Source organism: Gymnogyps californianus, chromosome 19 (genome assembly GCF_018139145.2).
Source record: "Gymnogyps californianus isolate 813 chromosome 19, ASM1813914v2, whole genome shotgun sequence".
NCBI lineage: Eukaryota > Metazoa > Chordata > Aves > Accipitriformes > Cathartidae > Gymnogyps > Gymnogyps californianus.
The window spans coordinates 12,823,015-12,847,286 of NC_059489.1; the positions used below are offsets into that span (position 1 = coordinate 12,823,015).

The 24,272-nt window shown below is 46.0% G+C and overlaps 1 protein-coding gene across 1 annotated transcript in view; it reads right to left on the minus strand.

Annotated features, from left to right (window-relative positions):
• Positions 1–1,505: 1,505 nt before the first annotated feature.
• DNAH9 (dynein axonemal heavy chain 9) overlaps positions 1,506–24,272 on the minus strand; it is a 210,588-nt gene continuing 187,821 nt past the window's right edge. The window contains 6 exon segments of the mRNA XM_050908668.1: positions 1,506–2,223; positions 7,984–8,373; positions 16,555–16,737; positions 19,281–19,451; positions 20,227–20,418; positions 20,915–21,106. Coding sequence (XP_050764625.1) covers positions 1,996–2,223; positions 7,984–8,373; positions 16,555–16,737; positions 19,281–19,451; positions 20,227–20,418; positions 20,915–21,106 — 1,356 coding nt within the window. The 3' untranslated portion in view covers positions 1,506–1,995.

The window sequence follows — 24,272 nt, forward strand, 5'->3', positions numbered from 1 at the left end:
TATGCACCACAGCTGCATTTCAGGCCAATAGACCATCTTGTACTGCTGCTGCTTGTCCCAGGTGCAAATACATTGCTGGGTGACCCAGAAGACATGGGACATGGGTCGCACTGCCCTTGCCAACCCGCTACTCTTTCCTGCCTACTGGTGTACAAGGACTCCTGTGATGCTGAGCTCCAAACTCAGCTGGGAAGCATAATTTCTAACCTGGAGGTAGATCCTTCTCCCATGGTTGCAGTGGCCATACCACAGGCTGATCAAGCCCAGCTCACCTTGTTTAAGAAGTTTAGAAGTTAAACATCTTGGTCTGAGCCACTCACTCCATTTCTTCACAGTGAGTGCAGGGAAACGAGAACCAGATCTGACCCCTCTTTGGCAACTAGTGCAGGATGAGGTGGGAGGACCAAGTCCCTCGTGGAGTATCAGGGCAGCTCAAGGTGACTCACTCAGACCTGCAGGTCTCTCCAGGCTGCAGACTCCCACCCTGTGAACCCCACAGCTGCCTGGAAACAGGATCCTGGAAGTTTCAATGCCGCCATGTAGGCAGTGGGAACAGAGTTGGCTGGTGATCCTCCCCTTTCCCCAGTTGGTGCTAAACACCTGAGCCCATTCAAGGCCAACTCTGGTAAGTGGGGACCTCTCAAGATGAGGCAGTGTTTCTCAAGGTGCTCATTGATTTTGAGGATTCATTTGAGTAACAGGGTTTGTAGTGTTCCCAAAGGAGGGTCACAGTCCCTGCTGGAGACCTGAGTCTGGCCATGAGATTGTAACCTGGCATTGGGTTAGGATGGGAAAGTTTGGGGGTGCTCATTGGTGCTAATTCGACTGAGACCAAATCCTCTGCACATCTGTCATCTTCCCCTTCCCTCCTACACAGCGTCCCTGTTGACACATGAGCTCAGAGATGGCAGTGAACCCCACAGCTGAAAAACCCATGGCTACTTGCACGGCAAGGGGCAGGAGGATACTGTGTACCAAATGAGGAAGAGTAACAGAAAATATTAGACAGAGGCAGGGTCCTGTGCTGTGCAACAAAGCACCGCACACTGAACGGAGAACACGGCACAGCTCCATTTCCCCAGGCAACCAACGTAACTTCTCACATTTCCTAGCTCCCAAGTGCTCAGCTTCTGCAGTCCAGAGCAAAGCTCTGTGTGCCCGGCTCATTAAGATAATGCACACCCCAGTCATCCCTCTCTGTGCTTTCTGCTCTAGAAACACATCAGTTCTCACCCACTCCATTCGTAATTATAAATGTGACTATCCAAACGGCTGCATTTGTCCCACCTGACCCTGCACGCACTCTCCATGCAGTGAGTAAATGTGTGATACAGACTTCCAGGCAATTTTTAGAGAGTAGTCCAGGAACAATGACTTTTATTAGTAAATCTCTATCATTATGAAATATTCTTCTTAAATAATCCCTGTGCTGTATTTTTACTGTTGATTACATTAAGCACATTGGATATTAACACTACTTTCAATGTTTCTAACATTTACAGGAATATTAGCAAGAAACAGCTTATATCCACAACACCTGCTGATCTCCCAAGTTTTGATACTACACATATGACAAAGAAACACTCATGTATAGAAAAGAACAAGGTCTGAAGAATTTCACAGGTCACTGGACTATCTAAGGATTTTGGAGAAGGACACTGATTTTAAAACTACTTTGGATCACAAAAGAGAAATAAACATTAAATTTAGATTTGAGCTTAGCACTCTCCGGGTGTGGAAGATCTGGCTGTGGGTTGGGATCTTCCAATGCTCCAGTGCAACAGTGTAGGAATTACAGGATATTGATTTACAGCAGCCAAGAGTCTGATCCACGTGTCCCTCTGCACCTCTGTCACCTCCTTGCAGGCTCCATTTAGGCTATGTGCCCAGTACCCAAAGAGATGGAACTTGGTTTCAATCTCAGGATATTATTTTTTAAATTGTCTGAGAAAGACATTGTTAGGGATTTGCAAATGAGGTGCTCTGCTGGTGAGCCTAGATCTGTAGCAGCAATGCCACCCCAGCAAGCACCCACTTGGAAGGATTTTCTCTAGTTTTAAGGTTAAAAGTCCACACGTAAGTTGGCCCTCTTTGGCGTGTTTTATATACAGGACATGGGTACATACTACGGGTATCTTGTTTGTCAGCAGGAATGGCTTTGATGAAAATGACAGGCATGGCTGGGGTTAGTTCCTTCAGCCTGGCATCTGTGATTATCCCGGTCTACAAAGGAAAGAAGAAAAAGTCTTAGTTAGATTTCCAAGATATCCATCAGCTGTACCCCGATACGCATGATCCTCTGTAATGTTTATACAAGCTGGTTTTATTGGGGAAGTGCAAACACCTTTCCTGAGATCAAGGGGGTGGATGAGTCTATTTGAGGTAAGGAGGGTCTGGATCAAACACCTACCCTGTTTCTTCAGAAGCCTCCCTCAAGCGTAGCTCATTCCAAGGGTACAGATGCCTGCTCTCATCATATGCTCAAACCCACACACACCTGAGCCGGACTTTGCAGGGGAACAATGTTCCTGGCTATGTCCAGCCACATCATCCTCGTGCAGCTCTTACTCAAGGTTTTGCCAGACCAGAACCGCCTTGTGGGAAGCGTTGCTTGTGCTAGGGCCATTTGTGGACACATGAACAGGGCTCGGGATGGAGAACAACGCTCACCTGAGAAGAGTCTAAAAGGCACTAAGTAAGTGTCCTACCACATCACCAAAATTTGAGCATGACCTGGGATGTGCTTGTCTGGGCAATGAATGCATGCAGTGTTTTGTGTGGCCCCAAAAGGCACCACAGGCTTGTTTCCACTCTCACAGGTGCTCACACCAGCAAGGGGGATTCAGAAGGACTCTTCCTGAGGGAATATTATCATTAAATATCAAGTCCACATTATCCTCTTCAAAGCAATGCTCTTATTCAGCAGGCTGCCCAACCCAGAAGGATAGTATGCTGTCAGGCCATAAAGTCAACGGCTTGTTTCTCTAACTTGGGTCTCTGTGGCAACTTCTGTTTCTCTTTCTGACAATAAAATGCCCTACACATCAATCAATTTCCTAGAAAGCCTGCAAAATTGCTTAATGGAGGCTAGAGAGACCAAATGAAAACAAATATAGAAATGGAAATAAAATTTCTCAGTGCTAAAGAAACTGCCTCTCACTGCAGCTTAGGTTCACATATCATTATTATTTCAAATGCTCTTAGGTCAGAGTTGTGGGATGAGATTCAGCCTCTTTAGTAGTTTATTTAGTTCTGCAAATGAATGAAGAAAAATAATCCCTCTTGCAACACACCTCAGTTTAATTGTACTAATACCGTCTGTTATACTAAGCTATGATAAATCCAACTCTGATTTAGGATTTTATATTTCCAACGTGCTGAACAAACATTAAGTAATTCTTATAATACTTGCAAAGAAGCTATTTATCAAACATTATTATGTGCTCTTTTTAAATCCACATCTTTCATTTCTGATCAGATCTCTTTTTTTACTGCTGATAATTCTTCAAATCAAATTTCCAAGATATATTCAACCTATTTCTGGGTTAACAACAGTTGAAATCTTCCTGAGGTATCTCTATGGAACATATAATTTTGTCATGTCTGGGCTGATTTACATTTGCATTTTTTATTGCTCTCATCATCAGAAATTAATTCTATTCTGAAAGCAATTTTCCCTAACTACTGGCACAGCACACCTGGTAAAAAGCCACTGTTCTGTGCTCAGAGAGCTCAGGCCTCAGATCCTAAAGAAGTCTTCACTTCTGCTTGTCCTGCCTTCTCAACAGGCAATTTGAAGAGTGGACATACTACGCTGCCACATATCGATGGGTCCAAAGATACAAAACAGCTGTCACAAGCCAGGGATGCTAACAGATGGGCCCAAATACATATGCAGTAAGCCAATATCCCCTCCCACTCAACTGCATTTTGAGGTGTTACTAGCACCGGCACACCTGCACCACAGCTAATTTAGGGTCAGTTGGCTTAAAGACCTTCAGCATGGCTTGGTTGTCTTTCAGATAGAGTTGCCTCTGTTTGCAGGGAGGGGGGGCTGGTGATCTGACCAGCAGTGTAGGCAGCAGGGACCATCACTCCAAGGTGGTCCAGAGATTGCTGGGGTTAGTGGCTTCAATTGGACATGGGGAACGAGAAAAAGAGCCATCCATGGAGCATGCAGTGAAGAAGACTTAATGATGTGCTGTCCAGTAAAGCCAAATGAGAGAGGAATTTTTATCACTGAGTAGTTTAAGAGTTGAGGTACAGATGGAAAAGGGTTTGCCAAGTTATTCATTTTTCAAAACAACCACAAATAAGAGACTGGCTGTTCACAGCACAACTTGCAAGTGTCCCCTCCATGGCTGCATTGCTAGTTTATCACTGGAGACCTCAGCTTGAGCCACAACCTACTCTCGCTCTCATAGCTCACAAATACACAGGCATTACTGACAGTTGACATCTGCAGGAAAAGGCTTCACATGATGTCCCAGCTCACCCCTCCGGGAAAAATTTCAGTCTCTGATGCATGAGATTTGATGTACCTGGTGCCTCTGCAGAAGAATGTGGCAAGCTGTGATGTTTGGAACTGTAGCACCAGAACTGGGCTGTGCCAGGGCTGGGTTGCACACTGATGTTGTTTTCATCTGCATCCACTGCTGGGAGCATCTCAGATAAAAATGAGTGGTGTGCAACTGTTTCCAAAGATATAGAGCTACTTGAACCATCAAATAAATGTGACTGTTCCTTGCCACACAGACCTGCCCTTCTAAGCCTCTCTACTGGTTTAAGACTGGTGCTTTACATAGGGCTAGCTTTAAAAAGTACACAGAAACCGTAGCTGGTGTGGCTTGAAGGAGGCACAATACCCTCAGTGTTAAGCCACTGCTCAGCACGCTGTGCACTGACTGTGCATCTCGTCCAAGGACAAGGTAGCGTGCTGTCTACCCCTGGCAAAGCTTCGTGTGGCACATGTGGTGCAAACCCCACTTCTCCCCTTGTGCTATCATGCTCCAGTACCCTTGGTGAGTAGCAGGGCACATACTTGGCATCACACTCTCCATTGCTGGGAGCAGGAAAGCCAGGAATCAGTCAGCAATCTCCCATGGCTCGAGATAAAATGTCTCATAGTGTCACCAGTCAAACTATCCCTCACTGAGTCCCACTGACTTTAACAGTGCTACAGCAACAGATCGTTTGGACTCATAATAACCTGCTTGGTCTCATTTCATCTAATAGCTGCCTGCTGTTTTGTAATGAATGTTTTATAAATTTAAGACACCCAAGGGCAAACATAAATGTTTAAATAAATAGAAAAATGTGAGTAGCAGAACATAGAGGGACTTTTTCTTTTTTTGGAGGCACAATCTAAATGTGAAATATTCTTTTAAAAGTGGAGGTGTTCCCCAGAGGATTTCTTCTAAACATGACTTGCCATTCTTATCAGAGGATTAATCTGGAAGACGTATACAACCCAAAAGAACTGTGCACCTGTTTTAAAAATGCTGCATCCATTAATATATACTGGTGTTCACTGGATTACAGGTAAAATGAATAGTTCCACCAGGTGGAAATGATATTTCAGTGTGAGCAGCAACATATGAAAATATTCTTTTCCTTTCTGAAATAAATTGAAGCATGATACCCAGAGATTATGAATAGTTCTATAAACGTAATTGCTCAGTATCTTTCAATCACGAGGAAAATGTAACCAGAAAAACACATTTACTAAAGTCTGGATGGTCTCTGAAGACAAACCTCATTGCTGAAGGCAATCACCTGTACAAGTTATTGGAGGGAGGCAGAGGGGAGAAGCCATGTGTTTCCCAAAAGATTTCTGGCTTTGCACCACCAAAACTTCCCACTCTTCACTTCCACTACCACTTGGGGATGGGTAAAACCTAGGCAGAACTCAGCCATTTTGACTGTTATATTTTCTGGTAATGGTGGTAATGATGGTAAAGGAAAACATAGCAGCAGTCACTGGAATTTGTTTTTAATGGAGTATTTGATATGCAAGACCAGGAATTTTTAAGACTTTCTCTGTAATGTTGTGTACAGCTGATTTGTATCAGCTTAAAATGCCAGGTTTTGAGGGTAACTGAAATCCAGTGCTCCCTGTAGTAAGGGGCTGTGATCTCCAAGAGCTGCAAGGGGTTTTCTATGGCAGCCACAACAAAGGCTTAGGCAAGGGAACAGGCAGGGAACTGTAGGACCAGGGCTTGGGAAATGGACTGGGCTGCTCTCTGTTATGCTACTGTGACTTCTGCTATTAGGAGAGCCAAAACCATGGAGGCAGGAGATCTGACCCACATGAGATCTTTACTGCAATCTTCTGACAGAGCCTTTGCCAGTGTTCCTGACTGCCTGTGGCTTTCCAGACCCAATGCGCATGTCAACCCATTTCCAGAGAGAAAACCTGGAGCTTTAACCTTCCCAAGGATTTGTGATAAAATGCACTGGATGCCATCAGTCAGTGAGTTCAACGTTTTGCCTAATTTCCTATCCTTCATGGAAAACTATTGCAGAGACAGAGCTGAAAAATAAGTGGAGAGTATTAGATCTGAATTGCAAGGTCAGGCTGGGATACGGTATATAACAGGCATGGCGTCTCTGCTCAGCATCCTACCACCAAGCCCCACAACAGATAAAGTAGGATGTTCAAGGTTAAGACTCTAAAGAGCCGCCTTTGAAATAAAAGCCTCTTCTTACGAGAGGGTAAACTTGACACAGATAAGTAAGTTCTGGGTGACCCACTTTGATCAGCCTTCACTCTCTCACAGATCACTGGCAGCAGGAGCATCGCACTGGCTGCCCAGAGTAAGAGCTGCATGAATCACTGTCATTTAATTCTCACAGGCAGCACAAATTGGGAGTCATGGTACCATGGGCCAGGCAACTCGGAGGACCAAGCCCAGTGCGGATTTGTCAGCCTAATGGCTCTCGCTCTGCAGACTGCACTCCTAACAGCTGACAACTGTCAGAAGGAATGACAGGGACAATTGTGCTCCTCTGGGATGCTGCTCTGAGAGGTGCACTGCGAGAGGAGCGCTGACAGCTATATGGGCAGGAAACAGCAAGTGTACAAGCTTCCCTTCAGCTGCCTGGTTGGTGGGTATGGTTCTCACCTTGGCTGCCCTGAGGCTGGCTGTGCTACAACTGAAAGGTATCGGGCCACATCCAGAAGGGGAAAGAAGAAGAGCAAGGGCCACCCACACTGTTCTGTTTGTCCAGGATCAGCCTCCTCCGCCACCCTGCCATGCTGAGTCATCAGCCTGAGTCCCCATTGACCACACAGGTTAGACCTTCATGCAAGCTTTATTTGGCACTCTAAGGGGATGGCTAAAGGATGTGATTAATTTTCGGTCACAAACCCTATCTATGCAGATGACATCCTGCAGCACCTGAAAGTGGAAGGACAGTGGTCTGGATTTGGCACATCCCACCCATTCAGCTCTGGGGATGTGAAGATGTGGGAAATCAGAGTCCTCTCCTTTCTCCCCACCGCTGTTAAACAAGCAACAGAGTAGTGACACTGCAAAAGTCTGCCACGTCACTTTTGGAGGCAGCAGTGAAATCACAACCATGCAAAGGTGCAGGGACAATACAGTCCTGAGAGGACCCCATGCTTTCCATCTGTAGTAACACTATGAGTACTGACCACAGTTTAGTCAATGTACACTGAGGATGAGATTCACCTTGTAAAAACTAGATGTATCAGTCCAAGTTGGCCACCCTGAATTCCCTCCACAGCCATGGAATGGACAACTCCAAGGGGTGATTCATCTAACCACCTTGGATACTCACTCTAGGCTGCAGAGGAGAGGCCCATCTTTCACATCTTTCCCATTTCTGAAGAGGCAGCTCAAATGACTATTTTAGATGAGCACCTGTCTGGGCTGAGAACTTCCCCAGAGTACAGTACCAAGCAATAAGGGCATAACATCCATGGCTTCTCTCTCAACACAAGAGCCTTGGTGAGCTCACCTGTGCATCCCAGCGCGCACCCTCCATGAACAACCCGTGGACATACGCCCCTTCCCGAGGAGGACTGGCAAAATCTTCTCTGCTCTTTTTTGTCACATCGCACTGCAAGGTCATCTTGTCCAAAGGCCACTCGTTCTTTCGGGCTGTGGACTGCATGATGGCTGTCAGGAAAGACTGGGGATTGAAGAACCCAGCAAGCCACACTGCAGAGGGTAAGGAAAAGTCTCCTGTCCAGGCTTCCAGCTCCTTGATGCGGGTGAGGAGATCAGCAAACCATGTGCCCAGGCTGGCTGTGGAAGGGTAAGCCCTCTTTATCCAGGACTCAGGCACCGTGTCCAAGAAGAGGGCATTCTGCAAGTTCTCCATGTCACTTGTCATTGTCAGTTCTCCCTGAGTGAGAAAGGGTATAATTAGCACTGACAACTGTTTAACCTGAACAAAGCCTGCTTGAAAGCAGAAGCTGAGCTAAGAAGTGTGGGAGAGCATGGCACTCTACACAGTCACTAGTGTTCACATACTGTGAATTTCTTCATGGTTTTGGGGTTTTCATGAACACCTTCTAGTGCATATTCCTGCATCCTCATCTTCCCTACTGTAAAAATACTACTTGCAGGAAAAGTTGTGTAACAGAGTGACAGCGAGCATGGGTGTCCCTCAGTTGTCCCAGTGTTGTTTCTGTTTTCTCTCATTGACTGAAGATCTTTATAGGGCAGATTTTCAGAGGTGTGAAGCTGTTCTCACTCATGCTGCCGGGGCAGGATACTGGAATCGCTGATGATCTACTGCAAAACTGTCCAAATGTTTGTTATGTCAAGTCCTATCCCCCTCCTCTCCTCCACTTCCCCTCACTCCCCTCCTCCTTTATTACTTTGCAGTGCAAGTCTTTCTTTTTGACTTCACATGTTGTCTGCAAATGTAATCACAGTTTCTTTCACAGCAGGGAAACACACAACAAATTAAGATATGATTCATCCAATTGAGATACAGAAAGAGGTTTGACTTTTCCTTTATCCAGCAATTAATTATTTTTAAAGCTTTTAGAAACCTCTATCAGTTCTGCCCAGGCAGGAGAAGAGCTGGAACATCACTGCACGGCCAAAAAGGGGTTCTGCACAGCAATAACAGCATCCATCTTGAACTTCTGATACTCTGCAGAGGGTCTCCCATGTCTGCTAGTCTAAAATTAAGAAAATTCCTGCTGTATCCAACTGAAATTACATTAAACCTAGGCAAGAGATGCCTAGATGGTACCAATGCTGAAAGCGCAGCTAAGAGAGGCCATTAAGAGTTGCAGCAGTTTGTGCAGCAGGTTGCACAGGGGGCACACAGACGGGGCTCACAAACTCTGCTGAGGGCAGCATACACTTGCTTAGCAATGGTGGTGACACATCACGGGGAGCAACCATCTGGAACAACTGTCCCTAGCACAGCAGAGGCCTCAGCTCAGACCAAGCTCCTGATGGAGGCTGCAGCTCATCCTGTCTGGGACTGCAGGCAGCGCCTGGAGCCTCTCACTGAGCCTGGGGCTAGGAGACTGTCTCCGTGCCTGTAGGAGATGTGCGTTGGTGAAGGACCTGTGCCACCAAGTAAATGATCTGCAGGAGAGGGCCAGCAAACTGTTTAGCATCAGAGGTGATGCAAAAGAGACCAACTGGATCTTCTCTGAGACCCTGCAGATACAAGAGGAGCTTCAACTCCCAACAGCATTGAAGGAAGGCAGGCAGAGTCTGTGCCTATCTACTTGGGAAAGGGAGACTCCCATGATGGTGAAGGCTGGAAGTTTGTGACTTCCAGCAACAGGAGCAAGGCTTCTGTTCCCCCTGCAGATCTGCAGCTACAGAACAGGTTCAGTGCCCAGGTAGGAGATGAGGGGTTGGGAGCTCTGTTCATCAAAGCATCCATGCTGATGGAGCCTGAGTCATGCAGCAGCACAGGAGAGAGCAGTGAGTGACAGTAGTAGGTGACTCCCTGCTGCAGAGGACAGAGTTCCCCATCTACCAACCTGTCTTGCTGTCTGGGGACATTTACTGCATGCTGGGAGCTTGGATCCAGGACACTGTGGAAAGACTACTGAGGTTTGTCCAGCCCTCAGACTATTACCCCCTTACACTTTTCCACAGGGTCACCAATGACACCCAAAGATGGGTGTGCTGCCATTCAGAGGGACCTGGACAGGCTAGAGAATTGAGCTGAGAGGACCCTCATGAAGTTCAACAGAGGGAAATGCCAAGTCTTGCACCTAAGGAGGAATAACCCCATGCACCAGTACACGCTGGGGACCAACTGCCTGGAAAGCAGTTTTAGGAAAGGACCTGGGAGTCCTGGTGGACAAGCAGCTGACCATGAGTCAGCAATGTGCCCGTGCAGCAAAGAAGGCCACCCGTGTCCTGGGCTGCATTAGGAGGAGCATTGCCAGCAGGTTAATGGCAGCACTCTGCTCAGCACTGGTCAGGCCACATCTGGCATGCTGGGTCCAGTGCTGGGATTGTTCAGCCTCAAGAAGACATGGCTCAGGGGGGATCTTTTCAATATCTATAAATATCTGATGGTAGGAAGTAAAGAAGATGGAGCCAGACGCTTCTCAGTGGTGTCCAGTGACAGGACAAGAGGCAATGGGAACAACTTGAAATACAGGACATTCTGTTGAAATACAAATACAAACTTATTTACTGTGAGGGTGGTTGAACACTGGAACAGGTTACCCAGAGAAGCTGTAGAGTCTTCATCCTTGGACATTTTCAAAACCCAACAGGGCATGGTCCTAGGCACTCTGCTCTACCTGACCTTGCTTTGAGCACGGGGTTGGACTAGATGATCTCCAGAACAACTAATCTGTGATTCTGTGACACTGAAGACAAGCAGTCTGCAAAGACAAAAACTTGCAAATGCAGGCTCAGCTCTACCAGTACGCAATGCCCTTCATAATTTAAATCTTTGCATGCTCCATGCTGAGCTAGGGGGGTACAACACACCATAGCTGTTTGGAGACTTATAGCTAATGTTGATCACTGATTTCCATTATAAATACTTACTTTTGTCCCCTTATCATTTTGCCAAAAGTTATCTGACTTACAATTTCTCTTTGCCTCAGGCTGAGTGTTTTTGGAAAGATTAACTGAAATCAGTTGAGCCATTGCTGAGAACAAGGGTGAGGGAATTGGGTCAGTCTATTCAGATTAAAAAATTCCAACTGTTCTTTCACAGGACTTCAGTGCCTCCAGCCATGAGGTCAGCAGAGGTGCCCTTTACTGGGGCCACAAAAATCTATGAAGCTTTAGCAAAAGTTGAAATCCATTTAAAGCAACCCCAACACATGTTTAGCAATGCTTGTCAGAGTCCAGCAGTTAAAAATCTTTGCAGTTCATTCCTATGCTGACCATGCCCCGTAGAGCTCTGATCTGCAGATCACACTAACAGGCTACAGCAGGACAAGATCACAGCTAAACACCCAACCAGACCATGGGAGAGCAGTAATGAGTGCCCTTGTTGATGGTCCATGCTGCATCTGGCACTAACAAGTGGAAGCGGGCTCAGTGCTGAGTGATCAAGACTTAAGGCAAACAAGCACGCCAGCACTCTTGGGTTAGCAAGCATTCTCTCAAAGGAAGTACACTGCAGAGACCAGAGACTCCCAAGCTTGGAAGACAATTTGTCATCAGAACAGAAGTCCTCTGAGCTAACCACGCTGTTGCAAATGCAATACTCAGAGCTGCTGGATGACAGCTTAAACAAAGGGCTTGAAGGCACATCCGCCCATACGCTGCGTCTTATCAAAGGGAGGAAGGGTGTCAGCTGAATTCAAACACTGGGAATGTCCACTCTAGCACTTCTGGATTTTTAGCACTTGACTTACAACCCTTATCTTTTTTTTTCCTTTTTTTTTTTTTTTTTGTTCCTGTGAAAGTTTCTTAACATCCACAATAAAATTCATTTTGTCTGGCAATAAGCAAGGGCAGTACTTCAAGGGGATGTGTCTCCCCAGCACCCACCGATTCAAATCGGAGCTAAGAGCACTTTTGTACTGCTCCCATTCCTGGAAGCCACTGCAGCCCTGGGATCTCCATTCAGAGTTGCCCTCCCCCAGAGATCTGTGGTTTCCCATGCAGAAATCCCCTCCCTGGGAAAAGTTCATCTCTCAGCAGGATGGACAGGTACAAGGCATTATTAAACCTCTGCTCCAAAGATAACTTGTTAAAAGTACTAAGCTTTTAAAGGCAGCAAGCATCTGAACCTGCTGGGTTTCCCCATGGAGAACAGACTTCTGGTGGACAGAGAAAATCATGTGTACAAAGGTTTTAAGATGGTCTTTGTTTTAACACTCTTGAAGCTAAAAGCAACAAATAAGGTTAAATGAAAAGGTGGACACAGGACTATTTGCAATTAGTCCTAAAACATGAGGAACAACTAACCACCTTTCAAAATACACATCACCTTCTGTCATTTCATGTGAGCAGGGACCAGGTAAGTCTCTGCCAGTAAATCATCTCATTATTTCTATTCAATGATTTTACATTTGTAGGGAATCTCAAAATGATGGGTTACCTGGTAAAAGGCCTTTAAAATCCTGGGTAATTCCAAGCACAAGGGTCAAACACAAAAGAAAGATGTCTCATTTTGGTATTTGCCATGAAGTGATAAAGAAAGACAAAGGCAGTGCATGTCCCATGCATTTCCTCTTAGGCACCTGAGCTGTTTCACTTTATCTATAGCACACTTCAAGACAATTTACTGACCCACAATTAAAGCTCACACAACAGAAAAGCACGGGGGGTCTAATCAGAGGGGCTGGTAATGACCTTCACAGGGCTGTCAAGAAGATTTGACCTCATCAGGGGGCAGTTGCCATGGCTTTGTTATTTAATAACTTCTGTTGGCACACAAACTCTGAAGTATCATTGCGGTTCCTTCTTTGTTCATATCACATGGGTCATTACCTCCCATCTCAGGAGAACTTAGACACTGAGAGGACCTGTTCAGTAGGCTGGTCTCTAGCTGAAGCCATGGCAAGACCATGCAGGAAGAAAAAAAAGTGTGAGGGGCAAAGTACTGCACTGGTCACAGCAGGACACTGAGAACCACCGGGCCTTCTAATAGCGACAGTCAGAAGCATTTTGCACTCCTGGAAAGGTTTTAAAGTGGGTAAAAATATTGCAAAATGTGTGCAAGCAGTCAAATTGATTTAAAGACATAACCCTCATGATCATATATCCTGTCTAGTTTTACTTTCAGGAAACAAATGAATTAGCGAATGTAATTCTCAGGAAGGCTTAAGAAAAGCAATTTTTAAAGCCTGGCACTCAAGCATACTTGTTGGAATCTCCTGTGAGGGTTCAGAGTATCTATAGCAGCTATCTCATATAGTTGTCCAAACACAATTATGCATAAATTTGCATTTCAGATGCTGAATACTAAAGTGCATCAGGAATGATTCAAGTTACTTTTTTTTTTTCCAAAATGCTGGGAGTAATTTTCATTAAAGACACCCTTGAAGGAAATCCTAATCAGCCTGCAGACATTCCCTCAAGATGAGCAGACTATTGTCACAAATTGTTTTCTCAGTTAAGGTTATTTTCACTTGATACAGAGAAATACCCAGCTAGCCTTACAAAATTTGGTCTTACTTCATTCTTTTTTAATATTTATTATCCTCATTTTGGAGGCTTATCCTTCACAGAAGTTGCAAAATAGAAAATCTGCTTGCAAAAATTACACTGGATACAACATTAACATGCAAGTGTTTCAGCCTAGCCTCTGGTCTCACCGAAGTCATCCAGAACAAAGGGCTTTGAAATGCAACATGTCAGTTATTTTTGATGGCTACCAGTCTATTGCAATTTCTTTTCCTCTTAATGGGATGTCTCCTATTTTTGGACCAAACAATAACTTTCCGCTACAGAGACACAATGAATTATTCAAAAATTCAAATTAGGCATGACATTTCTAAATCGTCTTCTTTTAGCAGATAGTCAGTTAAAAACAATAAGACTTGCTTCCTCTGTGTTTTATTTATTCTCTTCTGAGATCTGTGGTTCCTGTTATGTAAACTCTCCTCCTCTGAGTGCTGTCAGTAAAGATCCCCAATCCCAGAGATGAATGTGCATTAACAGCTCTCATAGGAGCTGCTCTCAGAAGGAACAATTGAAGAATGATTTCTCCCCCAAACTGAGTGTGGGACCTAGCTGTCAAGTCAGGACAGCAGCACTGCCTACAGAAAGAGCCAACAGCAGGGCCAAGCGTCCCCTGGCCATTATATGGTACCCAAGGCAGGGGAAGGGCCTGTTGGGGGATGCTGGACAGTGGTGCGGGTCATGTACAACATCTAACTCAGCTCTGCAGGGACCCACATACAACCTTTGCTTGCAGGCACAGAAGAATTGCCCACTGGTGGTATCTCAGACCCTTCAAGTTTGTCTCTTCATCATACACAAGATGAAGAAATGCTAACACAAATAGATACTGCTACTCAACTGCTCTTCAGTAGTCCTTAAGTCCTGGCCTTGTGGTGTCTCTGAACCACACTGTAGGTACTGAGGCTGTTGGGACCAACCTATGTAGTCATTAGAGGTGCTTTTTCTGCAGATACCATCTCACTTCCCTGCCATGATTTGTGGCAAAGTTTTGGGGAGAAATTAGCACCTTCTATTACTGCCTGATTTCTGTGGTTTACTTTGTCTGTGGTTTATTTAAGCCCATGCATCCACTCATTCCCCCTACCAATATTAAATAGCTTATTCTTCTCCACATTAAATCTAATTGCTACACATTGTCCCAGTTACAATTATATCTTGTTTGGTGCTCCAGGATTGAAACATTAAATCACTTCTGTTTACTTGTCTCAGGAAACAGAATTTTCAATTCCACTGCCTTATGCTAGAAAATAAACTAAATCTGTTTATAATAATTGACTACATAAATATCAGCCTATTTTAAAATGGATTGTACATACTGGGCCACCACGAAGTGTATATGATCTCTCTCTCTCTTTAATCAAGACAATAAGCATCAAACGTAATGCAGAAATGACTGAGCTAGCACGGACCCAAGCTGCTGGGTTCACAGTGTACAGCACAACGCGGCTGGGATTTAGAAGCAGCCTAGTCCTAGCCCTGCAGAGCTGCAGCTACCTAAAATCCCAGAGCCAACCCTAGCACCTCTGCGTGCACACTACAGATACGTCCTTTGAAGATCTCTCTTCAAAGCTGCCCTCAGGAGAGGGCTGGGATTGTCATTCAGTCTCAGGACAGGCCCTCCTTGCTCAGCTGTCAGCTCTTTCTAATAATGGGGTCATATGAAGTAGTTGCAGTTCCTTCAAGTGTGATAGTTCCCGTGCCATGCAAAGTATTTTTGCGAGCTGAGCGTTTTAGTGAAATGGGATGACAACCTGTCATTCAGGAAATGATGGAACAGGGAATGCCCAGTGACTGATGTCCTTAATTGCTGCCTCACACCATGAAATCATTCAGGGAGCAACTTTGTGTCAATGATGCAGGGAAGGCATCAGGATAGCGTTAAAGCCACCAGCTTTGTGCTGCAAGCTCCAGGCAGCATTCCTCTGCCACACTTAGGCCTTTCCTAGGGATGTACAGCACTTGGCTATGGTGAAGAGTCTTTTGGGATGACAAGGTGAGGGGGAAGTGTTGCTACAGGACACCAGGGCTGGCTAGGCAGGTCCTCATGCACCTGCAGTGCAGTCTGCTCTATGCCGGTTTATCCCCCAGCAGGCAGTCAGTAGCCTTTTATACTTTGTCCTGCCAACTGCCTGAGAGGGGATTCAGCAGATGACTTCTCCTACCAGTGGATGCAGCCTCAAAGCACAGCCCTCTTGCACAGCCTGCTGATCCCAGAAATTTGCATCCTACCTGGTGTGTCCTGCCAGCCCCAGAGCTCCATAAGCAATGGCCAAAGCCACCACCCAGAGGGACACAGACATCACCTTTCTGGAGCAGAGTCTAGTTTCTTACCAGGGTGAAGAAGTAACTGTGAGTGGAGCAATCGTGGACAGTATCTCCACAGGGAAGGTCTGCTCCTGAGCCTCCTCCATCAGCAAATGACTCATACCCAGCAAGGGGAGTTGTATCTCTTCCAAAACACTTGAGTTTTTAGGCTTTTTCTTTTATAGCTCTGGACTTTTTGTGTCCTTACACATGACCAATCTTCCCTTTGATTTCAGCTCAGCTTGTGCCTTTAATGACAGTTTGTTACAAGTTCCCCCCAGTACCTGGGTGTTTTGTGAAAAGGTGTGATTTTTTTGGCTTTTAAATAAGCAAGGTCTCAATTTCTGAGTGACCTATTGTTGCTGTGCTACAATATCGGGTGGACGGAAGTGCCTGGTCTCTGTTTCCAAAAAGTAGTCATTGCTATGTATATCTTTAACCTCTTCCAGTGCCTGCACTCACGGCCTGCAGACAATGTGCCATTTGAAATCTGTCTGTGAACCCTTCCCCATCGAGTCAAGTTGGTTTTGCAAGCAGCAGTGCTGAATACAGAGCGTGATCCCTTTTATTCCCTGAGCACCTTTTCCATTCATCAAGATTTTACAAAGCTGCAGTCTCAAGCATCCAGAGCTCCTACCTTCAGCCCCAGATCCAGTTCCTTGAGAGAGCGCTTTATTTCAGTGGTGAGGATGTTCATGCGCTCACATTCCTGGAAGGCAACTACAACGTACGGTGTCCTCTCCTCCACCTTTGCCATCAGTTCTGCAATGTTAAATTCATCCATCAATTTCTCTAACATCTCTTCCAGAAGAGCTTTCACCTGTGTGCCAAAGGGAAAAGAGAGAGGGATGTTAGTGAATGACCCACTGAGCTTCCTCAGCTGACAGCTGCCTGAACGCAGTACGAAAACTCTATCTGCCAGGTAGTGTCTCCGAAACAATCAGTGTCAGCAGGGCTGGGCACGGCACCTTTCAAAGAGCTTGCCCGATCCTATTAAAATTCAAATGCTTACAAAAGTTAATGTCAGATGAGAAGCTTTCAAAATGATGGTTTAAAAATGTCACTATGACATGTAGCAGTCTCCTTTCTTCTTGGGTCTCAAGCCTGTATTCTTCCTTCTCCTAAGGTCAGATTCAATGCAAGAAGACGGATGGGGCTATAGCCTCAGCTGAGCCTCGGGACAACTGAGCTTATGAGCTGGTTTTCTGTGGTATATTGATAGAGAGAGGTGATTATATAAAATTTAATTTTAAGTTGAATTTGGCATTTTGAACTAATAGAGCCGTGGAAGAAAAGCATAATGAAACAAAATTATTTTCTGGTCACCATCACAGCTTGATTCGGAAACAGTGCTTTATGTCTCTAAATACTGAACAGGGAAAGCTCCAATGCAACAGGATGTTTCTAGTGTCTAAAAAATAAATAAAACAGACAAAAACCTTTCTGGTTGACAATGAGGCATGAAGCCCCCAATCTTCATGCGATCGGCTGTATCTCTCAGGTTTACGTGGACCGTTAGGGAGCTTGGTGTGGAAGTCTCTCACACAATGCTTTGCTTTACTTCTGTGCTGGAACCTGAGCAACACTTCTGCTTCTTGGGGATTTTTCAGGAACGCATAACGCACAGTAATAATTCTATGATCTGATATGCAAAATTTGGCGTGCAGGTGCCAGTGACAGCTGCCAGTCAGTGGCAGAGGCAGCCCAGGGTAATTTTATTGCCATGCCCACCGACATTCATATTTTGGACTCTGTACTCCAATTTCCTCCCATTGCTGCTCTTCCAAACCCTCCACACTCATGTCAGACGTTAGGAAGAGGTGATGATGTGTAGGCTGTTATTGCAACCAGCTAGGTGGCTAAAGCTAAAGCTCAGCTGGAAAAGCTCTTCAGCTGCATCTCAGGTGCAGTATAGAAACATCCTTTAATTTGAAATTCCCCTGCAAATCACTTTGGCTCTGATTTTTTTACAATAATTACAACTTGTTTTCTATAATGTGGCCTCAGAAACCTGTGGGAGTAACTGGACTTGTCAGAGCTTCAGGAAAATGACAGGCTCGCAGTTTCCCTGCAAGCTCCCTAAAATCGCCTCAGCCAAACCAGGGGCTGGAAACCCTCAAATGGAGGAGCTAAGAGACAACTCTTAACTCACTGTCATTCAAGGAGCAAGTGAAAGGGATACAGCCAGTGCCAGTTATAGCTCAGATAATGAGAGGTCACCTCCAGAAGAAAATTAGCTGTGGGAGCATCCCCCCAGGCACAACGCAGTGCAGTGTGGCCATGCTCAGGTTGCTTTCAGGCAGCTTTTCTTCTCAGAGAGATCACGAAAGCCATGAGGACTTCTGTGCTCCTGTGACAGTCTTCTTGACTTTCACCAGGAGTTTGCAGGGCAGCCATGCCCTGTGGTACCACTGCTGGATCACTCACTGATAATTTTGCTTCTCTGGCCAAGGAGTTTAATTGTATTTCAATAGCAAAAGGACTGGGAGGGGAGAAGAGGCAGTCATGTTTGCTATCTTTGAGCATCTCCTTTGGCTTTGCTACCTCTGGATTATTCCCCTCACCTCAAATTCCAGTATGAACTGAAAATTGAACATGCCGAGCACTTCTAAGAGCCCCTTAGGTGAAGGCAGTAAGTTCCCCAGCTCCACACCACACCAAAGGAAGCACGTGTGAAACCACAGACTTCATATAAGATTTCTATTGGTCATTCATTAATTTGCAAAGCTTGAAACACAGAGCTGGGACCTTAAGACTGCAGAAATGAAAAACTGAGTAAGTGTTGGCTGGTTTCAGATCCTGTTATGAATGCTCGGGCCATGTTTTAATGAGCTGTGAGTTTTGAGAGGAAGGGCTGAGATCAGCCCAGTACATAGGCATAGAGAAAGAGTTCAGCTGCAAATAAGGAATTACAAGGCCCCTGGGAGCTTGGGAGCTGAGTGGGACCTGGTGGCAGCAGCAAGAGGTGGGCTGAGCTCTGGGTGGCACATTGTACCTGGCAGATGGTGCGCTCAGGGAGCCCATTCGTATGCCAGTCACAGCATGGTGCACAGGGACCGGTGGCTCAGAGGCAGAGGAGGCCACAGAAGGTTTATTTGCAGTGTCTTCACAGGATGATAATGAAGGCACTGCAGTTCAGGGGGTAATTAAAAGCCACTGTCCTATTACTGACAATACTCCAATTACATCTCACCATGGTGATGTTCTGCATAATATGAGGCTGGTGGTTTTAGACACTCCGTTTGTATCCAGCAAAGACAGAACACATAATAAGCAGTTGTGAGACAAACCTGAGCTAGACAGGACTACTTAGGAATGAGACAGGTATCAAAATTCAACAGCTCCTTCCTCTACCACTCTCACCGTTTCTTCCCTGGTCACCACTCCTCCTTCGCCCGTGCTGGTGTCCCACGGCTGCATCTCCAAAACGATGCGGAAGAGCTTCTCTGAGGTCTGGGTAAGAAAGCCAATCTCAGCATTGGGATGGAGGCCGTACAGATAAGGAGACTCTGGAGGCAAGGCATCGTCTATGTACTGTACAGAGAAATTCAGGTTCAGGTTAGATACAGAGTCCAGGGCACTTTGCCTGCAGAATCCACGGTGCTGGAATTGTCACCCATCCAAGTAAGTAAGCCCAGGCTGGTATAACTCTGCTTGTGGCTGAAACACCAGTCAACTGATGGGAGAAAGGAGTGTACAATTGTTTACAGAACTGCTTCTGCTCCTGCTGTGAAAATCTAGTAATTGCTAAAGTTTGGCTTGGCTACATATCTCAGGCCTGGACCTTCTCTAGCAATTACGTGCTGTGCATTTCAGCATCAATATCCTGAAATCTCTTGTGGGAATTTAGCTTCCAGTAGTTAAATTTTATGAACAAAAACAGCCTAATACGCCTATCTCTGCTACCGCATTTGTGTACAAAGAACAGATGAGATCAGTAAGTAGATCAACAAGACCCTTCAGTGTTTCTCATCAAAAATGATGATAAAAGGAGCTGGAAAGGGCCATTTTAGCAAACAGTATGTGGATGTAATTTTCCAGGGGCCCCACTCAAGTTTCAAGAACCAATACAGTTGTTCTATTCATGCATGAACAGAATGAGCCCATGATGAAGTAGCAAATTACCATTAGACTTGGTTTATCCGAGGGAATGCTGAAATGTCTACAGAAACAGAACATAATAGGAGAGAACAGGAGGTGTGTTGAAACACTGCAGTCCTATTCACTGCCTCCTAAGACAGATTATAGGGCAGTTATGGAAGACATTATATTTATGTGTATAAATAATGCCAGAAAACAAAGAGCTTACCTGATGATAGCCATTATAGTCCATGTTCCCTGGGAGGGGGAATCCTGGAGCAAGGAGGAGTTCTCCCTCCAGCATTTCTGGCTTAATAAATTCTTCCAAATAGGTTTTGCAAAGCCGCCTGTCCCAGTCATCTGTAATGTGACCTCCATACATAATCTCACCAAAGAGGTAGCGTAAATCATCATATGGGACCTGAAGAATGAACCAGGAGGGCATGAAGGAGTTCAGACAGCCAGAGCTCCACCAGCCATGTCGCTGAGCTGCAGGCTACAGCAGTAAGCACTGATCTGTACAATGAGTGCTTCCACTTCACTATTTCAGTTTTCTAAGTAAACAAACATTAGATAGTAGTTCTATCCTGCCCAAGGAAAACTGGATCACAGCATAGATTTCGTGCAGTTTCCCATGGAAATGCAAATTTACTCTAAGCTCTGTTAAACCAAAGACCACTGTGTATTTTCAATGAATAAAGACCACAGGCACTATTTGCTATGATTTGTAAGCTGCTGCAGACGTGAGTGGCACTGAAGCTTCCCATCTCACCACAAAGGTATACCCAACTGTGAAGTTATAAAACCAAAGATACCAAGGAAATGGCATTTAAGGAGACTTCCCAGGAATTTCAGCACAAGCCAGTCCATCGCTGGTGGTTAAAAGCCACCGAAGAGCCCACCTTTGATTCACCCACCTTTGAGCTAGTATCCAGGTAATTATACAGCACGTTCACAGAGATAGTGAGGTCTCCAGTATTAAAGGGGTAGGAACGGTTCCAGCCTTGGGGGCCAAACTTGCGCCTTTCTGCCACCACGGCATGGAAGTAGCAGAGGGCAAAGAGGATGCTCTTGAACTCATTCTCTCGGGTGCACATCTCCAGGGTATCCTGCAATACAGGCAGAGAGGCAGGGCTGTGTAAGTCCACACTGTCCTCAGTCTCAGTGGCTCTCAGGGCCCCCCAAATACATCGGACTTTGGACAGGGGTGAACTGATTTGCCCAGTCAGTTCATTTCTGCATAATATACACATTCACTAATTTTCTAAGTTAGTGGCTTTGCATTACAAATTTATCGGCAAATTCTGATGCATATTTTCTGAATTAATATTTTCTTTTCCAACTCAAGGTGGTTTTGCACAGGAACACATACTGACAGCCAAGAAGGGAAGGACATGTGCACCCACCCAACGCACCATCACCTGCATGTGCCCCACATCCCACACCAGAGAGATGGAGAGAAGCACCACACAGAGCAATTGTGCCAGCAGTGGGACTGGGACCGTGGCCCTAAACAAGGCTCCTGCCGAGGACGACTGTACCTGGAAGAACTAAAGTCCATCCTGCCCCTTGAGTACAAGAGGATTCCTTGGGGCAGCATTTCTTGGAGCTGCAGGGCTGAGGCAGCCCGCAGGGAGTTATCCCAGAAAGGCTGTGCTGCCACTGCTGTGACGCTCTGCGCAAAGCTAGCCCGGCCATGTGCTGCAGCAGAGTATTCGCTGACGGCACGACCTTGCGCAGCACACCAAAGCAGGGATGTGAGAAACTGCTAAAAATCCGAGCAGGGGAGATCAAACACTTGCAAAAAAAATCTAATGCAGCCCTTTAAAGCCAGCACAGCAATGGGTGCTTCCTTTCCCAACTTCCAGGTGATGCTTAAAGTTTGAATATCTACAAACAAATAGGTAGAATCATGATGTCAGAGGTGGAGGGGTGGGAGCCTGAGTCATTTAATCAATGAAAAGGAACAAAGAGAACCAGTCTCCAAAGAACCTGAATGGTGCTGGGAGTGACATCTCAGTAGGCGGGCACCAAGGGGAAGCCTGGGCAGCCATGCCTGTTCCCAGCAGTGTGAGCATCAATGTTACGGGAGAGCAGAACAGCAGAAGGGATGAAGGGCTGGAGCTGTGTGCATGGCATGAGGCTGAAGCTCAGCTCTCACAGGGGAAGCTGAACCTGCTTCCTGTGGCTGAAGTCAGGCAGAGGCTTGCACAGCTCTGGCCCTCGCTCTGTGTTGGCCAGAGGAGTGTGGCTGGGCAGTGGAACCCCTGCCCCATGGCAGGAACCTGATGGGATCTCCCACGGCCAACACTACAGATCTCCCCAGACCTGGGAGATGAACCTGTTGGGAAGGGCTTGCCTGCACCTTCACCCACATCTCTGCAAACCCTGCCCGGGAATAGCATATCCAGGGTATGGTGGCTCTGACCTGCACAGCTGAGCAAGCAGCTGAGTAAGGAAGGAGTAGCTACACCAGCTCCTCCATCCTCCCTCCCCAGGGACAGCCCCTTTAAGTCCACTCTGCTATGTGACAAAGACTACAAAGGGTGCCCGTGTGACTTCCCTTCATTATCTTTATCTTAAAAAAATACACGTTAGACCTCTAATCAGCTGGGCAGCATAACAGAGCTCAGGGTCTGTACTGAAAAGGGGGAATTCATTACTCTAAAGTGTGCGAGACATTGACTAACTGCATAAGATGATCAAGAACACCCTAAACCCCGTTTCCCCCTTGATTAGACAGCACTCTAAGCTCCTTTCATTATCAGCAACCTGATGAAGAACTGGTTCAAATATGTGCTGCACACCTTTCTCATTTTAGAAAACATCCCTGGACTTCAAGGGGAGCTTGCCTGAATGAACACTGAGTAAGAATCCAGCTCAGTCTCATTCGGCCTCTCTATTTAGTTGTGCATTTTTCTTCAGCTACAAAGCAGAACAATACCCCCCGCACAGAATAATGGGCCTTCTTTGTAGCTTTCAGCTGAAAGCTAAATTTGAACTGTATAAAGCAGGGAAATGAAGTGTAAAGGGGCCCCACCCACTCGCTCCAGGATTTCTGATAAAAGATGTCTTATAATACTCTAGCAATTTAGAAAATGCTAATTACTATCTGATTGAAATGAGCAGAGGCAGGATGAAAATGTTACTTGCGGTGAAGGTTCTCCCCTCCCTTGCTCTCCAGGACGTTTTGTGGAATTCAAGATGATGAATGACAGTAGATAAAAATGGAATAATCTTCCCTGACTACTCGCATTAATCCTTGCGTGGTGCTTCCCCACCTCACCTGCTCAGCAATGTTAGCTCCTGCACTTGAGATTCCCTCCATACCAACATCTAAGTGCAAAAATAGTTGTGAGCTGCCCACATTTCTCTGCCCCATGGACCAGTGCCTCGGGTCCACAATAGGCTGGGGTTGCTCTTGCCAGGTCCCAATTGATAAGAAGCTGTATGGACAGAAAAGAAAGCAATCCTGCAAGGTTTGCCCTGCATGTTCCCGGCACAGTCATCAGCAGAGTGGAGAGGCCATAGTAACTTCAGTGCTAGTGATCCAAAAAGGCAGTCCAAGGGGTGAAGGTACCTTCAGGCCCTCCTGGTTGCTCTAGGTTTAACAGCCAGGGTCTTTCTGTGAGAGCTCGGCATGCCAAGGTAATGGCAATGTGTGAATGAAGGTAATGAGTGTTCAGGGCAGCAGAACGCAATGGTCTGTGTCTGTAGGAAAAGTATCATCATAAATGTGAGTGGTTAGCCCTTAGCCTTTTGTGTCATGCGGAAAACGGGGTCAGCAGAAGCATGGCCACCTCCAGCAGTGAGACACGCCAGGCTCCAGCATGCCTTGACACACAGGCTGTTCCCTGGGGAGCTGCTGGCACTTGATCCATGCCCCGCTGCTCTTGGCAGCCTCCTGCCCTGCAGTGCCCAGAGTTGCAAAGTGAGGCCACAAAGCAGGCTCGTTTAATCACCGCGTTACGATGACTCTAACATTGAGCCATACCCTCTGTGGCACCAAGAAAAGAATATTTCCTGTCATTTCCACATGCTTTGCTTTTGTGTCGCCTGTGCAAGAGACTCGGCTGCAGTTCCAGCAACAAAGAGCAGGGACGGTGCCTGCTGTAACAGGAGTGTGTGTATGTGGTCACCACGCAATAAAAGCAACAAGCAACCTGCCATCGGCTATTCTTCTTGTGGGCCAGCAATTCTCAAGATGGCCTACTTTACCCTTGTCTGGCAAAGCAAGTCCTCCCTGCAGGGAGATTTCAGCTGTAATTTGCAACA